At 41.4% G+C, this 18156-nt stretch overlaps 1 protein-coding gene across 1 annotated transcript in view; it reads right to left on the reverse strand.

The window, feature by feature from the left end:
• Positions 1-1182: 1182 nt before the first annotated feature.
• The window catches only part of oprl1 (opiate receptor-like 1), a 118378-nt gene continuing 101404 nt past the window's right edge, over positions 1183-18156 (reverse strand). Inside the window, exon 6 of the mRNA XM_084719918.1 lies at positions 1183-2537. Within this exon, the coding sequence (XP_084576044.1) occupies positions 1990-2537 (548 nt within the window). The 3' untranslated portion in view covers positions 1183-1989. The remainder of the gene's footprint in view (positions 2538-18156) is intronic.

Below are 18156 nucleotides of genomic sequence, written 5' to 3' on the forward strand. Positions count from 1 at the left end.
TGAATTTCTAAAACATATCCTTTGTGTCCTGTGGTCATGTCTCACTTGAACTGCTGGCTACATTGATATGCTGCCCCCAAAACTACTGAAGGTATTGCACTCTTTGGTCCATGTCCATAAACTTTCAGAAAATGTGCAGAAGCACGGACGAAATGAACGTAGGCTCTGTCCGTGTCTGTATGCATATCTAACATAGAGCATAAATGAGCCTTTATACCACAGGAGACAGCAAGTTGAACATCATTATACACAGTGAAGATGAAGAGCGAGAGACAGCGCTTGGACAGTTAATCATAGTTTATAATAATGCAGCACAGTGACAGACGTCTCATAGAGGAGAAGAACTGTGTGTCACTGTTACCAGAAACTCCAGTCTGCAGTGTGGTTCCCACTTAAATCACACAGTAACATTACCATTCCTGACCAAAAAGTTTTTAAATCACGTCAACACTTCTGTCCATATTAACACATTCCCCCTCTCTCCCTTCTTCTTTTGACCTGGTTTTAGGTCAGCTCCCACTTCTCTCATCCATGCCTTTTTTAGCCCTCTCCAAACAGGTACTATGGCTGCAGAAAAAAATGCTTTGGTCCTAATTTGACGCTACAAAATCAAAACGAGGTCACAGTAGGAGCATCAAGGCAGTTCGATGCACCTTGAAACGCTTTTAGTGTGTGTTCGGCCATTTAAAAAAATAGGTTTACTTCGAAATGTGTGTCAGATGCTTTCAGTGCATTTGGGCCTTAAATTTCCGACACCCCACGGCTGATCATAGAAAGTTTTCAAAAATCACAGAAACGCCTATTTTGTTTCAGGACACATTGAGAAATGTTGCTCCTATGAGAAATAACATTCATGTGACCCATTCTGGGTCCATAGACACAGTTTAAGAAAAATTGTTCGAGAGTAGCTTGTTGCACGTTGTTCTTTTCCTTATGCCAGCTATCGTTTGTAGATATTACATCCAACTTCCTGTCTACGGTCTCAAACATCACATTGAACTTTGTGTGCCCATTTAAGTCCCGATAAGGGCTCAGCAGCATATTATCATTATGTAGAGCCATTTTCAGAGAAACCATCTCAATGAAGAGTCCATACTGAAATCAGTGTGTGACTCAGGGCATTTTGTCCATCACTTTCCACTCAAGACATAAAGTTCCTTCGTCTGATAAAAGATACAATAACCTGCACTGAAAGTGTTAATTCTGCATTTCACACTTCCGGAAAGCTTTACTCTTCCTTGGCAAGTCTTCAGTCTATGGTGCTTACCACAAGAAAGCCACAATCTGTGCTTCCAAGGTTCTTGATATTCTTTCTGCAAGCACCAAAGTAATGCATGGTGGTTTCAGGGGTTTTGGTATCTGCAGGTCCTTCTATTAATCCCGTGCTCTTTATATGTTCTCTACAAATGTCTAACCCCAAACTTTGCTGTGTCATACCCTAAGTGCTAGCCTCAGCTGACAGATCCAGTTTGTCTTTGTAAGGCTGTTGTTTTTGGAGCTGCAATGAATGTCAATAATGCTGTCAACTTTTCCACGTATGCGTCCCCCTCAAGATAGTTAGATTCTTGAGTAAGTCTTACATCTTTAGCTCAGCAGAATACCTTACCGCCTCAGTGGTGTTAGGGCCGTAATTATTCCAAGAACGAGGATCCACAATGGTTTTAATGTCTCCCATATCTGTCCCACCTACATGTCCACCACCGTTCCCACATAAGCTGTCAATGTATCCCACTTTTCCTCCATCCATATAAGCAACCTACAGGTCGTGTGTTCGCATACCCATCCTTATTCCTAAATTCTTTTCCTTTCAACCCCATCCTCCTCTTCTCCCTCCCCCCCACCCCAGGCGAGTCTTCTAGTTGGGGGGCGGGGGGGCTCGTGCCGCTAGAGAGCGGTAATCTGAGTCAATTCTGTGTTGGAGTTCCCTGTCCCCTGAGTCTCTCTCCTTTGCTGGGGGTCTACCCCCACCAAGGGGAGCTCCACGCCTAGTCATGCTGGATTAGGCGTCCCTCCCCCAGGCCCACCGCCATCTCCGGCCTTGCAGCTGTAGGCTGCCGCCACCTCCCTGGCAATGCTCCTCATCCTGCCGGACTGCTGTGTGTCAAGGCGGAATGGCGACGGGTGGCAGAACTCGCGGAAACAGCGCTTGAAGTTCTCATCCAGGAAGGCGTAGAGGACAGGATTCAAGCTGCTGTTGACGTAGCCCAGCGCAATGCAGAAATGCATCAGCACCAGTGTGAACAGGCTGGTCAGGTTGAAGCCCAGCGACTGAGCCAGGACCATGATCTGGATAGGGGTCCAGCATATGACAAATGCTGCCACCACCACCAGGACCATCCTGGTGATGCGCCGAAGGTTGCGGTCCTTTTCCTTGGAGCCCGACAGGATGCGAACGCTGCGTAGACGCTTGACCATCAAGCTGTAGCAGATGCTGATGATAGCCACAGGGATGAGGAAGGAGAAGAGGAAGACACAAGTGCCAAAGACAGGATCCCAATGACTTCTTGGTTCAGGTAAAACCACAATGCACTCAACGCCTAAAGAAGAAGAATAAAGAAGGGAGATAAAAGAAAAAAGTTACATATGTGCTGAGAAAAAGCTTAACAGCAGACTGGTGGTAGATACAGGTTGCATTTTAGCCTGGGATGGAATAAAGACTGTAGGCAGGGAAAAACAGCTAATCTTGCCATCTTAGAGGTGACATGATGGATGGACAGAGAGGGATAGATATCAGTTCTAAATGTGACTTAAGAGTATTTTTAAAAGAAACCTTGTACACATATTGGGCAATTAAACCAGGATATATACTTCAAATAATACAGAGAACAATGTGGGTGACATCTGTATGTCAATTCTTTATTAAAAAAATGAATTAATTACTCAAGTGGATTAGACAGCGATGCTAAAAATAGAAGATGGGCACATAGAGGAAAGGAAGAAAAAAGATCCGCATTCATAGTAGAACATGATAGAGGTACGGCAAGACAGTGTGAATGGATAAATGAACAATGAGAAGTCAGTTTTCACAGGTAGACTGCTTTAATCATTTTAATCATAATACAGTCTGCAGGTAGGGGAAGATGAGGACAGGGTGGGGGGGGGGGCGACAAGAAGACAAATGTGTCTGGACCTATAGAGAGATAAGAGGAGGCAGGTGAAGTCAAAGAAAGAAAGAATGATGACTGGAGAGTTAGAAGAAGTGGGTAGGCTGGTCAAAGTTTGTATTTAAAAGGTAAAAGAAAATGTACCAGTAACGGCAAAAGTCTTAAAATGAAGAGAAAAACTAAAATGTGTCTGCAGCTACAGGGTGTTACACTGAGTAACAGACAGGAGGAAGATTTGTAACGAACAGGAGAATAAATTTCAACAATATTTATGCAAAAACACATCCGCGGTTTCAGCTGAAATCACAACAGAGAACAGCACCCCAGCTCTCCTGATAAGACTGAATAAATTCATCTTGTTTGTCCAAATGAAAGTCAGGCGTTCGGTTTGGACACCGGAGGAAAATCCTCTTAACATCCAGGAAGCAATGAATCACAAATTGAAGAGAATATACAAAACTGACACCTGAACAGAAGTGAGTGACCACTGAAAAACACCAGACCTCTTCACCAGCATATGAGAAGAGATTTGCTGCAGATCCAAGGGGTGTAGCACTTAATCATTAGCTCCATTAGCTCCTTTATTCTGTTACGTAACGTGATGTAACATAATGAAATGGATTTATTTTAACCCAGGCCATGATATTTTCCAAAACCTAACCAAGTAGTTTTGGTGCCACAGTGTAATGTTTCACAACATTAACCACACGATAAAAAGGTTTTCTGGCGTCGTCTCATATGATAAAGGGGATCTGTATGAGACGGCGAGGCGTGTGACGAACAAGTTGATGATCCTGCTGTAAGGGCTGAGAAAGTTTTGGAAAACTTTTGGAAAAACACCAAATTAAACCCACAGCTGTTTTCTGCACTTCCTCAAAAAAAACACTGACATTTTGAACTTAAGAGGTATAAAGTATTGAACTGCCTACAGCAGCAGTTTAATACTTTCTTGCTTAGTCAGCCCGGTGCAACGACAGCACGCTCTGAGCCTGACGGAGCACAAAGAGGGATGAGAAGAAAGAAAAATCTCTTGTGCATACTTATTTTTTGACAATCCATTTTTTTTTCAGAGGCACAACAAATGGCCCAAACAACAAGTGATTACATTTTAGAGGTGATTTGCTTCTGGGAATTCGGCTATTAGATGAGTTTCATGTTTTAATCATAACTCTGAAATAAGCAGAGAAGCAAAGATTTGATTTTTTTTCTAATCCTGAGGCTGTTTGCAAGGCCAACAACAACAAAAAAATCAATCTGGCTTAAAATGTAAATTATGTCAATGAGGCTCTAAAGTGTGGCAGGATTTTGTAGAACAGAGGTTTGCACTATGTGTGCCTTCTAGATTCTCTGATTATAATAATTATCTTACAGAAGTGGTTTTAATGAATTTGTGAAATTTTAATCCCTTTAGAGCACCACTTAAAATTAATTATTGCCCGTTTATTGCACTTAGCATAAAAGCTTTATAAATTATGTTTTCTACTTTAAACCTTAATCTTCTACAATGTATAGCTTCATTTAGCGATACCTTTGTCTTACTTTCCCTCCACCAAAGTCACAAGTAACTTTCCACACTTATGATGGAGTGGTTCTCCCTATAAAAGAAACATAAATGCAGTGTTTTTGTTTTGAGTTAAAGCCTTAAACTGTGTTTGCACCAGGGAGATAAAGCAGAGCGCACCTACACACACACACACACACACTGCAGAGTAGACTGCATAAATAGTCGAGATAAAGCCAGATCAAACAAATAGGAATGGAAACTGTTGAAAGAAAAAGTTGATCTATTATTCCATTTGGTGGATGCTTTTATCCGGCGCATCTCGCGGGGCCATGAGCGCACACAATTTATAGTGTGTGGGCGTCCCCAGTAAAAATGGAAGCCGTAGCCCCGGCTCCATTACTGCCACGCTCCAGCCATTGATCAAAAACACAGTAAAAGTCTGTGTGAAAGGACAAGAATAGTAATAACCTGCTTGATAGGGCTGTGAAGTTTATGTGTTTTATAAAAATTGCTGTAAATGGCTCTCCGTCCCTGGAGGGAGAAAACAGTAGAACTAAAGCACCGGGCACCTAAAGGAAAACAACAAATATTCATCCCTGTAGGGAAATAATCCTCCTCATGGAGGGTCAGAGGGTAATTGGACCTGCAACTATAGTTGCAATGTCCCAATTCAGAGGCTGCATCCTTTGAGGTCTGTGTACATCTATGTTCTCTGCTTTGTAATGGACATTACAGCCTTATGGGACGGCTGATGTTACTGTCGACCTTCTCATTTCTGCATTTCATCCTCGCCTTCTCACCTGTCTTCGTCTTGAGGAAACTGCTTCCTCTCCGTCTCTTTCCCTCTCTTTCTCAGACGGTGCTGACATTTCTGACAGCAGACCTCGTGGACGCTTTGATTTATTATCCAGAATTTCGTTTCATTCTGCGCACAGACGGGCTGACAGCTTGTCAGTGCGCTGATACACAGCACAACATTAAAACCTAAATAAGTTCAGCTTCTGAGCAGCTACACACTGCGTCCATGACTCCAAACGCACACAAACATTCCTTGTGAGTTTTATTCAGCCAGGAAATAAAATAATGCAACACTAGATCCAATTCTCTGGAAAGATGCTTTTCTATAGTTTACCCACATCGCCCACTGCATTAATGCACACACACTCTCACTAAAACACACGCAAACATGTGCATCCATGAAACTTCTTCCTTGTGTGTACACTGGATGCCGGCACTTTTCATTATTTGAAAAAGGGCATTAAATACCTCAGCTCTCGTCTCTCTGAGGAGCTGATGTCTGATAGGTGGAAATCTCAGAGACGGGATTTATTGCTGCTCCATTAAAGCTTCTCTGCAGCACCGGACGCTGCACGCAAAAAGGTCAAGCCGCCATCACGCTATAGCTGTTAGCAGCAATCACTCAATGGCTCTTTCGAAATATCTCACCTTTTAAAATGTCAATGGATGACTTTTACTTTCCTCTGTTTCTGTACAAACCGGCATTGTCATATTTTTTTAAGCCATGCATTGACATAGTGTTCGTAATTAGCCCGGAATAACCTTTGTTAATTCGAGGCCTAATGTCAAACAAGTTCAAGTCACCGTGTTGGAAGAAATACATTGTGTTTTGTTGCAATGGCAAATAATTTTAACTCACTGTTCCTCTTAGATAAGATGCTGTTCACCAGGTTCTTCATTATTGCTTCTTTTTTTAAAAAATTACATCAGTTTCTCCATTTTTTCCCAAATTAGAAAGTCCAAATCCCTCTGTGTAGGGCTACAGACAAGTTCTACCTCTGTGACTCATGATATACAGTTGCCTCTTTTGATCTGAGTACCAGCCAACCAGTAGAAGTCACTGGTGCGGCAAACAAAAAGGACATGATCCCTCACTAGCTTCCCACTGAGAAGCACAGCAGTGTCACTCAAGCACTTTGAATTGTACTATATAAATAAATTTGCCAGAGCAACAAGAGCTGTTTTTTGGCCAAAAGCAAACAAAGAAAAAAGCTGGACTAAACTGTTAAATTCTCTGTTTTCCTCATAGACTTTCATGTTTTTGGATTTGGCATGGATAGCCTGGGGAGACTCAAGACTAGCCACTGGCAAAATTTTAGAATTTAATAAATTAACAATTGGAAAAAGTAAGAATCAATGAGTGGATATTAATCTATTAAAAAGAACATGATTTATTTCAATTTAATCTTTTGTGAAAACCACAGGGAGCCACTAGAGAGGACCAAAAGAGCTGCCTGTGGCTCTGGGTCTGGATAATTACACGACTTTAGCAGCATCCTACCATATTTTCTCATCATCGTTTCTGAAAATTTCTTTCCTGGTGGGGGACTGAGGCATTTAATCCCTAAAAACTTCTGGTGGTAAAATATCAAATGTGGCATCAGGATATTGGGACTCAGCAGCTACTGAGGCAGCTGTTCAGCCGAGGTAACAAGCTTTCACGTGTTCAGGTGCAAGGGCAGCAGGATCCAATCACCGCAAGACCACAGCTATTGTCCTCAGATAGGAAAAGGAAGATATAGGGGGAGGGGAGGAAAGAAAAGGAGGAAACGGGAAGGTGAGAGGGAAAAAGGAGGAGAAAGGTGTTTTTCTCTGATTGAAAATGAAAGAGGATAAGGGCAGAGGAGATTAGCACTAAGAGAAAGATGAAAACAAGACATAAAAAACCCAGAGAGCAGAGACAGGCCAACTGGAGAAAGTTATAAAAAAAAAGGAAAGAGAAAATCCTAAAGAGGAGGAGTGGCCAAGAGAGTAGAGAGAGCAAGAACAGAGGAGTCCAAAAGGGTCTAAAGGAAGAAGATATAAATAGGTGGATAAATGACGAGACAAAAATCAGATGAACAGAGGGGTTAAAGCAAAATGAACAAAAAAGAGAAAATGATAGGTCTGAACCAGAGGTGAGGAGAATAATACAGAGCAAAATCAAGGAACTGAAAAGATATAGATAAGGGGAGCAGCGAGAGTGTGAGAAAATTACAGATGACGCAAGCTGGAGAAAAAAAAAAAGAAAAAAAAAAAATAAGGGGTAGGCAAAAAGCAGCAGAGGGGAAAGAAGTGATAAATGAGAGGAACAAAAGCAGAGGTGGAGAATCGTCAACTGTGAAATGGAAACCAGGATGGGACACAGATTCCTGTTATATAAGAAAGAAAGAAAGAAAGAAAGAAAGAAAGAAAGAAAGGAGAAAAACAAGGATCAAAGAAAAAAATTGGATATGGATGTGAAAAGAAGGTAAATTAAGTGTTCCTCAGGGGACTACTTCCTGTATCATAGTATTGGGTTTTACGGTTTTTCATGATCATTAGTTTCTGGAAATGAAATAGGCTTAAAGTTTATTTTTCAAGTCATGCAGGTGGTCACTTAGATATTAGATCACTGAAAAGTAATTTCAAATAAGTTTTGGCTTCAATGTCGGCCTGCTACGTGGTCACGATCATGCACGTAGCGCATGCGTATGTTGCTCATGATTACCGGTAGTTACAAGTTTAAACTGCGATGGCAAACACACCTATTACAAAGAAAAATGCAGATAAGGAGGAGAATATTTCAAGCAGGTACATAGAAAATGACGTGGATAACAGTGAAACAAGCATGAAACATGCTAGTGGCTACTTAAGAAGCTCCAACAAAGTATCCACAGCACCTGCTAGCCCTAAAAAGTGGTGGTAGAGGTAAACATTTTCTGGTGGTGGCACACAGAGTAGAAAGTTTGAGAAACTTTGGTCTAGTCTGATACAAAGTTCAGCTTGTTATGTCATGCAAGACACCACAGGTTTTTGGTTTGGGACCCCAGTATCCTGGGTGACCTATAGATCCATCCCAGCTCCTCCAGACACAACTTTCTCAGTCTTTATCCTCCATCGAAAACAGCTCAGGATAAGCAGGTGCTTCTCAGTAGAAACACCTTCATCTATTCCACCACTCAACTGCCTTTCCGCAGTATGTTTCAGACAATTTAACACCATAGCTCTTTTCTCAGAGAGAATTTTAACCTGTCTGTTCTCCCATTCTCTATTTTCATTTTCTTGTCTTATTTCTCCCATCTTTCCTGCTTTTAAGAGAGGAGGACACATTATAGTGTCATTATAGCGTCAGAGACGTGGAGGCTGAAGTTGTTAGACGGGAGACACAATGAAGATTTTCAGCGGAAACTAAAAGAAAAAAAAAGACGAGAGAGAGCATTTGTATTAGTTTTGTTCATGGACGTTGGACGGCATGTTCCCAAAAAGCCTGAAGCCGGTTGTTTATATGTGAATTTATCCACATCCGCTTCTTTAGCTGGTGGCTGATGAATGGCTCTGACAGCAGCTGAGCTGGGCTCACATATGAGCTGCATTTGTCTTTGTTTACCTGCTCTTGCATAAAAACCTTGTAGCACTAGATGGATCATCACAGACACTTGCCCTGCATATTGTCCCAACTACTACAGCTTCTTTATACTCAACTGAAGAGGTTTCATAGAGACACATTTGAGACATTTTCATGTCACCATGTCTACAGTGTGTTACTGAAAATCTTCAGTGCATTCTGGGAAAATATTACTCAGTATCTCAATACAGTTATACTGACTGACCTTAGAATGAACTGAGTGCAATATTTTATTTTATTGTAAGTTTTAACATCATGGCTCAGGAATTTTCCTTCAGACTCAAGGAGGTTTAAATGTCTTTTGTGTTGCGTCTCCATGTCTAGTTTCTAATATTTTTGTGCACAGAGAGAACCTGCCTATGGCTGCCTGTGACTTTGATGGTCTCTAACATTAGCCTACTGATAAATAAGCCACAATTCAGTCAGTAAGTTACGAGTTAAATTTAAAGCTTAAACAAAAATATATGTTTTGAAAACATTCAATTCCTGTTTTTAAAATGACAAATGTAGATGATTGAGCCACTCTGCTAGGAATTTATGTTATTATGTTTGACAGCTCAGCGACGAATCAGATCAACATTTCTTACAGCAGAGGCCGGGGGTGACTCCAATCATGACAAATTTCACAATAAAAGCTGATGTGATGTGATCTGGCCTTTTCAACCCTTTGAGAGTTGAGATCATTTTGCGCAGGTCGCAGGGTCGTAATGATTTTAGTCTTCGTGGCTGATGCCTGTCTCCTGTGGATGTAGAAATATGTTCTGCCTCAGGGCCACTCTCCACTAATTGAGTCACAGTTCATCCGTCTGTGTGTTCATCTGCCTGTGAGAGAGGTTGTGGGCGGGAACTGTGCGGTTCTGGAGGGTTCAAAAGGGTAAAAGTCACCAGTTTAGGCTTTAAGATTTCAGACTCATACATTAAAAGGTCATGTAAGTCTACAGTATCCAAACTGCATCATGTAAATGTGTGTGTGAGTGAAATCACAGTGTGTGTGTAAGTTCACAGGTCATTTCACTTTGGAGTGTCCTGACTCTCAACAGGGTTGTGTGTGTTTGCAAGTTCAATCCCAGACATTTCCACAAGTTGACATGTGTGCGCAGGTTTCCTCCATGTGTGGTCTCTACACATGTGTGTGTCCAGGGGCATGTCTGCCTCGTCTTTCTGTGTCTTCTGAGTGTGTGTGTGTGTGTGTGTGTGTGTGTGTGTGTGTGTGTGTGTGTGTGTGTGTCTATCCTTAGGCGATACAGCACTTGTCATAAAAGTTTTATCTGGCTGTGTCAGGAGGGAAGGGGGCACAAAACTCACACACACACACACACACACACACACACACACACACACAGTATAAACGGTATTTGTCAGTGTGAATGGCTTTTTTGTTAGTTTTCTTTTCATTGCACTTCATCAGTTATCAAAATAGGAGGAAAATATAGAATCAGGAGTGATTTATCACATAGTATAGGTAGAAGTACAGTATGTGCTCTGTTGAGACCATACACAGTGAGCCAGTGCTGAAAAGGGCTTTTTGAAACCTACATACTCTGACAGCTAAGAGTCCAGCAGTAGAAACTGTTGGTATGATGATGAAATATGAAATCACAGTGTCTTGGCATAATCCCTCTATGAAATTAAAGGTTAAAGCTCAAACTAATACACCAACAATCACATTAAAAACTTCATTATAAAACCGAAGTAATGAAATGTGACACATTACCTCATTATACTGTATGTGTCACTGCTTTTACAACAACTTGCCCATAAAAGATATACCACCACCGGCGTCATAGACGATGAGGCATGGCTGCACTAATTATGCATTGTTACTATAATGGAAGTACATTAGCATATCTATTTGCTTTTCTAATTACTCCTTCATTAAAGTTTACACACTGCAGCTATGAGGATGTAGAAATGACAGTGAAGATATTACACAAGGGAATGAACTCTGACATGTAATCTCGAGTCGAGTTATTCCACTTCATCACTGAAAGAGCAAATTTCCATCATTATCCATGACTTTGCATGAATAAATAAAAGACCGGACAGAGATCCTCTGTCCTATTTGCTTGAGATTTTTCATCATGATGCATCTTATTTGTTTTATATCATTATGCTCCTCCAATAACTCTTGGCTCAGTCTCGTTCCAGCCTCTACACCTTTATTCATACATTTGCAAAACAGATGGCTGTTCCAAATCCATCCAACAGCACGTCTGCACAGGTGATGACTTATGAAACTTAGCAAACTTACCCGAGTCCAGACCTTCGAATCCGCCCACTCCACCGAGTGGACTGATTCTCTGGTCTGGAATCATTTTTCCACTGTGCATTCAACTATCATTTTACTTTGAGGTCTGTTTTTATGTGACTAGAAAGAGCGGCCAGCAGAGCCAACCTACTGACGTCTCAGTTACGTTGTTTTGGCCAACAGAGGGGGCTGCTCACTACAGCAGCTTCATATCACTCTTCTTCTACTACTGACTGTTTGCTCAATCTAGTTTAAGAGAAAACTGGTGTGGAAAACTCAGCCAGAAGCTGGCATCATCAAGTGAATCCGCAGCATCACCACAAATGTCACATGCCAGGTACAGCGGAGACCAAAGAGATGATGAGTGCATATTATAGCTTCAAAAATATAATTTTACATGTCAAAATAGTCGCAGTTTGATGTAAAACTGTTGAAGTATCAGGCTGTGAAGATACATGATAAGAAAGACTAAACACCCAACACTCACATCACTGACGACATGACTTTTTCCCTCCAAAAGCTAACGTTAGCCGCTGAAGCTATGACACCTGTGTTGTTTTGGTACCACGATGTAGTTACACAACCAGCCTGTCTTGTTCGCTCTTTCTCTTCTCGGCTGGGAGTCACTGAATAAGCCTACCACAGACTAGAGCTTTCTTGACTTGAAATTAAATTGACAAAAAATCAAATGCGCAATCCATGACATAATTCATTCACTGCAGTTGTCCTACCACAATAAGGACAAAAAAAGGACAAAAGGTTTTGTTGAAGACAAAATTTACAGCAAATTCAGCAGTGAGTCATAGGAGTTTAGTTGCACAGCTGAGAACAGGAATCCTTCCTCTAAACCTTGAAGTAGTGGGATTTAAAAACACCCAGGAGGACAACAGGTTGTATGAATTATGCAGATTGCGAGAAGGTGGAAGTTTCCAAAGCTTGGAGAAAACGTCTGGATGGTTCTTTGCTTGGTACTTGTAATTTATCTTGCTACTCTGGTTTCTGGTCTGTTTTTTCTAAATAATCGTGTATTCATCTTTGGGCTGGGCACATTACTTGTATTTAACATAATGAAAATCCTGCGACAAGTTCATGGGTTTTCCTGAGTGGCCCTCAATCATAGACTGTCTCCTTAAATTAGCACTCAGTCATGAAAACTTTGAGAACCCCTGATCCAGCCTGAAAACTGCCACACTGACAGACATCTCTGCAGCAGCACAGAATTACAGCCAGAAAACACACTGACATATTTCCTACAAGTCTTTTAGATGGATTAGTCAGCACATCTATTAGTGACAGCAGGGTGGCTGCTGATTATAGCCTCCTTCCTGCCACCGTGTCCTTGGGCAAGGCTTTTGACCCCAATTACTGAGAGCGGTGTGCCGTGACTTTCCCGGCAGCTGCGGGGTTATGAAGCCGCTCAGTCCCTTCTCTGTTTGTTTGGCGCAGACAGGAAGAGGAGAGGAGAGGAATACAAGTAGAGTGAACCTTTTTATCCCTGAATGTCAATTTGTTGCACAGCTCACAGTCACGTAAGAACACAGATAATAAACGGCTGCAGGATGGGGCCAACAAATTAAGTATACATATGATTAAAGAAGACAGGAGATGATGGCGGAGTAAGACATGGATGGAGAGGAAAAGTTTGAGGAAGAGTGACAGGTGAAAATATTAGAATAAAGGAGAGAATATGAGTGGATGCAATTAAGACATACGAGAGAAAAAGAGTGAGAGAGAAGGAACAAAAAAGAGGAGAGACAGGTTACAGGAAGGAGGAAGAGACACAGGTGGACAATGTGGGGAATGAGAATGAAATGTAGACGGAATAATAAACGAAATTGTACATGAAATGAGAGTGAAATGCAGAGGATGAGAGTGAAGTGAGGATGTGAATAAAATGATAATTAGAGAGGATGAGACAAGTATCACCTGTGATGGAAATACACTCGAAGGCATTGGAAAAGGAAGCGTGGGGTTTGGATTAAAGAGCAGCAGACTCTGAGATGGTCAGCACCGTCCATGACATCGTTCAACCACTCAGCCAGATCAGCTGGATGCACGGACACAGACCACCCCAGGAAGAGAAGAGGAGAGCAGGGATAAGACCCACACTGGACTGTCAGGCTGCCTTTGGCTAATGTCCAGTCAGGAAAAAGAAACAGGAGAAACTATACTGTTGTGGTCACATCCTTCAGAGACCTGCTCTACAACATCATCATCATCGTATTCTGAGCTGACAGGATGCAACACGCAAGACTCTGGCAGGACGTGGGGAGGAGGACTCTGTGTTCCTACACTGATGATGCTTGGTGTTGAGACGGTCAACAGACGGTCCACACCAGAAAAACGTGCATGGTGAACGTTCAAGTTCAAGTACCATATTCCTACTTAAATGTCCACTTATTCTCAGGTGGTGCCCTCCAGTGCATGTAGTCTGACAGGAGAAGTATAAGGAGTGAGAAAGTTCGCAAACCAACACACCCAAGAGACCAGGATTCGAGTCCTGTGTGAAACGAAAAGTAAATGTAAAGTTTTTAGTAACTTTGTTGTAACTTCCTTGTTTTATTCATTAAACTAGGATGTTATGTTGTTTTTATAGCCAGGCACCTTTTTAGACAGCCCAGATGTGCTGTAGGGTCCTCATGTTGTTTTTCCTGTTAATGAGCAGATGCTGCACCTCTTCCACAGAGAATGCGTTCGTGGAGAAATTAAGTTACTGACGTTGTCAAATAAATGTTGTATGAAGCCTGTTCCTGTTCTCTTAAGTTGCTGTGACTGATGTGGATTTTCTGAGCTGTTTCCTGAGCTACTACTGTGTGTTAATTTGACTCACTCACCAATTGAATTAATGCTAGTCAGATAGCTGTTACATTGTGTGTATATGTGTAATGCTAACTAAGCTATTCTGTTAGCTACTTCTAATTACATAGCACTTCTGTTCTACTGCCAGAGTAGTAAAGTCCAGTGCATTCAATATTTAAATATGGTTATTTGTATATTTTATTCTGTCTTACAGAAACCAATATACATTCTACATTCTTCATTCTAAAGTCAGTTCATTATGCTGAAGATTCATCTGTAATGCTGCCAATTATTCAACTTTATTTAAAGAACCTGAACTGTACTCTGTGTCTGCGTCTTCTCTCTGACCAGAGTTGCCATTTTGAGTAAAGTGGTCCAAACAATACGAGTCACTTTACGTTGCGTGAGTGACGTCGCCTTGGTCACATAACATATGTAAAGTTTGTGAATGTAATAAAATAAAATGAAGGGGATGAGAATGAAATGATGCAGACTAGACTGAACTGAAGAGAATAAAATGAGAAAAAATGAAATTAATGAGTTTCCAATGAAGTGTAAATTAAATTAAGGAGAAGGGAATGGAGTCAAAAGAGAGAATGAGAGATCAGTCAAGGAAAATTAATTGAGTCAAAAACACAAAAAAGACACAAATAATAGAAAAGTTCAGATGCGCAAACAGGAGATAAATAGAGAAAGCAGCCGAGCAGAGAGAACTCAGATGTACTCCGATGTGCAGATGTAGCTCAGCTGCAGAGTAGACTAATAAAAATGATTATAGGATTAGGCCGTAGCTACAGGCTGAGACTGGATCAATATCTTACCACTAGACCTACCATTCCCCCGCTAGCTACAACATATTACTCGATTTAACTGCAAAATAGTGTGGTATGTGTGGGCATCTGGAAAATCACTGACTGTTTCAGTTTGCTTCTGTTCAACATCAGCATAAATATGAAAAGAATAATTGTTGTTTTCCCTCCTTGTGTCCGACCAGTTCTTCAGTGCTGACTCATTTCTGTGCAGTAATTCTCAAAACAACATTACGAATTGAATAATTTACATAGACCAAGATTGCTCTGCAATGGCAGAGTGTAAATAGGAATCGAAGGGAAATAAAGACGGTTTTATGGCTGGATTTAAAAGAGTCTGTCACTGACAGATTTGGGACGAGCAGGAAGAGCCCCCAGAGGTTCTCAGGCCTCGATCACACCCAGAAGGGAAAATCAATTGACAGATGAGCAAGAACCTGACCACGCAATCCTTTAAAAAAACGGTAACTAAATCAATTCTGGAATTGACAGGCAGCAGCGAAGGGCAGGAAGGATTGGAATAACAAGATGTCCTCTCTTGGAGCCGGTTGGCAGTCTGGCAGCGGCGTTCTGCACTAGTTGCATTAAGGAGGTATTTTGCTTGCTGGAAGAATAGGAAAGCCAGAGGCAGTAATAAAGCCTGAGGGAAATACAAAGCGCTGATGACCTTCACCAGGTCTGTGCATCATTGATCTTTGATGAACTGAGTGAAAATTGTGCAAGAAATATGGGTCTCTCACTTTACGTCAGTCTTTGTGCAACACATGCCACATCTAAGTAGTTGTAGTAGTTTATACTGGTGCATCTTCATCTTTCATATCCATCTCTTTGTTTATCCAAATTGAAAGTTAAAGGACCCAAGACACGGCCCTACGGGACCCTGAGAAAGTTGAGCAGTAGATGATGAGTATTATACTGTACTGCAACAAACAGATGTGAGCTGTGAAATTCTTCCAGATTTCCCAGATAGTCTATTAAGATTTTGTGGTCCAATCAGAGAATTCAGTGAGAAATATTACTCAATGTACAAACGGATGATCAACTGTCAGCAAAAGGCAGCAAGCAACCACAGCCAACCAATTCACTAGTCAGAGTACAGTGCAAGCGCAGACCATCATTCTGCTGAAATGAAGCCTGAAGTAAGATATCAAACTGAAAGAAACCATAAAATAATTCTTAGCAAGCTAGCTAACATTGTTAACTACTCACTCATTTCAGAGAACAGTGGCAGTGACCTGGACGTGACGCAGAAAAACACAATCCCTGTCTTCCCCTAGGAGAAAGATATAGACAGATATATTACCATGGCAGCTGGCTATTTTGCTAACTTACGCCCACTAACAATTAATGATAGTGTTGCAGGTTATCTTAAATATTTATTTGAGTGTTTTCTTATGTTTGTCAATATTACATTTGGGGCAATTCCTCCTAGATCAGCAATTACATGCAACTTTTTCCTTTTTTTTTTTAACAATCATGGCTAGAAAATGTTAATTTTGAATGTTATTTATCAGGGCTATGCCTTGCTATCATCTTTGCAACCCAGTTTTGTCCTGTTTTTTTCTGCTTTTGCTTGTAATGTCATCAAGTCATCAACTAATAAGCATGATGTAGGACCCCAGACCCCTATGATTTTTCTGCCAATGTCACTATGAGCGCAGTGATAGTAACATTGCCACAAGTCATGTTCATAACATGTCATAACATAACATTTAGAATCAAAGTGAACTAAAACATCCCCGTAAAATGTGATTACATCTGTCCTGTTCCCTCTAAATCTAACCTAATCCATTTTAGAGTGTTCAGTTTTGTGATAAATATAAAAGAACGCGGTGAAATGACAGACAACAGAGTGCAGTCGGGAGGAGGGCAGCGAGTGTGGCTGCAGGCTGACAGGGGACCTGATGTCACCTCAGTACGCCAGCTGGCACACCTGGTCCGGTGCAGGTGAAGTGATTCGTGGCAGCTTAACACAGGTCTGCGTGCTGACACACAGTGGAGAGAGCAGGAGAGGCCAGAGCTGCATCTGAAAACGATGACACGTTCACGGTTTACAGCTTTAGCAATGCTTTTTGGTTTGTTGATTTTTTTACAGTGAGACCATGCCTGATATTCACACTAAAGGGCCATTTTTGCCACTGCATTATTCAGTCTGAAATGGCGTTTTTGTTGGCCTTTGGGGACGGAGGATCTGAACAATGCCCTCAACAGTCACAAGTCACTGAATTTTCCTGCTACTCTGATTTAAAATTTACCAAGAATGTCTAGCAACAATAAACATGCAAAGACATTTTGAAATATTCCCCTAGCTGAATTTTGAAATCTACATTTTTTTGAAACATTTATATTAGCATTAGCGGTAACGGTCTTGTTCTTCCCTGCCTTTTTGCTGCATGGCTGTGTTGCTCCACCAACTGTCAAGCAGTGGAAAAGCTGGAAATCATTCACAAGGATGTATTTTACATCACCTGCATGCATATGTGTGTACACGTGTTCGTGTGTGTGCAAGTATGCAGTGTTGTGCATGCAGTAATACATTACTTTTAGCAATAACAAAGCAACATGTCCTGTTAATAACAGGATTCCTGTATTTTTATTACACTTACTATGTCAAGTAACATGTTACCAAGCGTCCTGGATACATTTCGGAATGGGGGCTGACAAAAAGTCTGTGAAACTGTAATAAAATACAAATGTCAAGTCCCAACATGAACCACCATGTTCTGAACAGACTCCCAACAAACTCAAAGTAACAGCGAACTTACCAAAGTATCCAGTCCAGCACATGGCAGGATGGGAAATGTGGGACATCTACAATGTTTTTTACCTACATTACAAACCAGAGCAGAAAGTAAGGAAATGGCACATCTGCTCCACTTGCAAAATTTATATATACACTGAGCTTGCAGTTACACATGCGCTCTTTACATGAATCAGTGCTTCAGGTTGCGATTATGCCTGTGGGACACAGCTGCATGAAGTCAGCGCAAACATGGGGTGAATGGGAATGACCGTTATGTCTTTTTACCAAAGTATTACAACAGGGGCATTTGCAGGAGCGTTAAGACTGTTCTGCCTTGTCCTGCCCTACTGTGCTGTGACTGGCTGCAATTACTCTACTCTGATTGGCTGTGAGCATGAGTGCTGATGTTGGCAGTTGGGATAAATTTAGTCGGGAGTCAGGACTCTCACCCAGAAGACTGGGCTTTGAGTCCCATGTAAAGCTCAGTGTCCCTGGTAATTTTTTTTAGACTTTGTTGACTATTATTTTAATTAAAAAAAAGTTTTCAGTCAGTAGGTTTAGGCAC

Source organism: Lutjanus erythropterus, chromosome 6, assembly GCF_056507025.1.
Source record: "Lutjanus erythropterus isolate fLutEry1 chromosome 6, fLutEry1.hap2, whole genome shotgun sequence".
Classification (NCBI taxonomy): Eukaryota; Metazoa; Chordata; class Actinopteri; order Lutjaniformes; family Lutjanidae; genus Lutjanus; species Lutjanus erythropterus.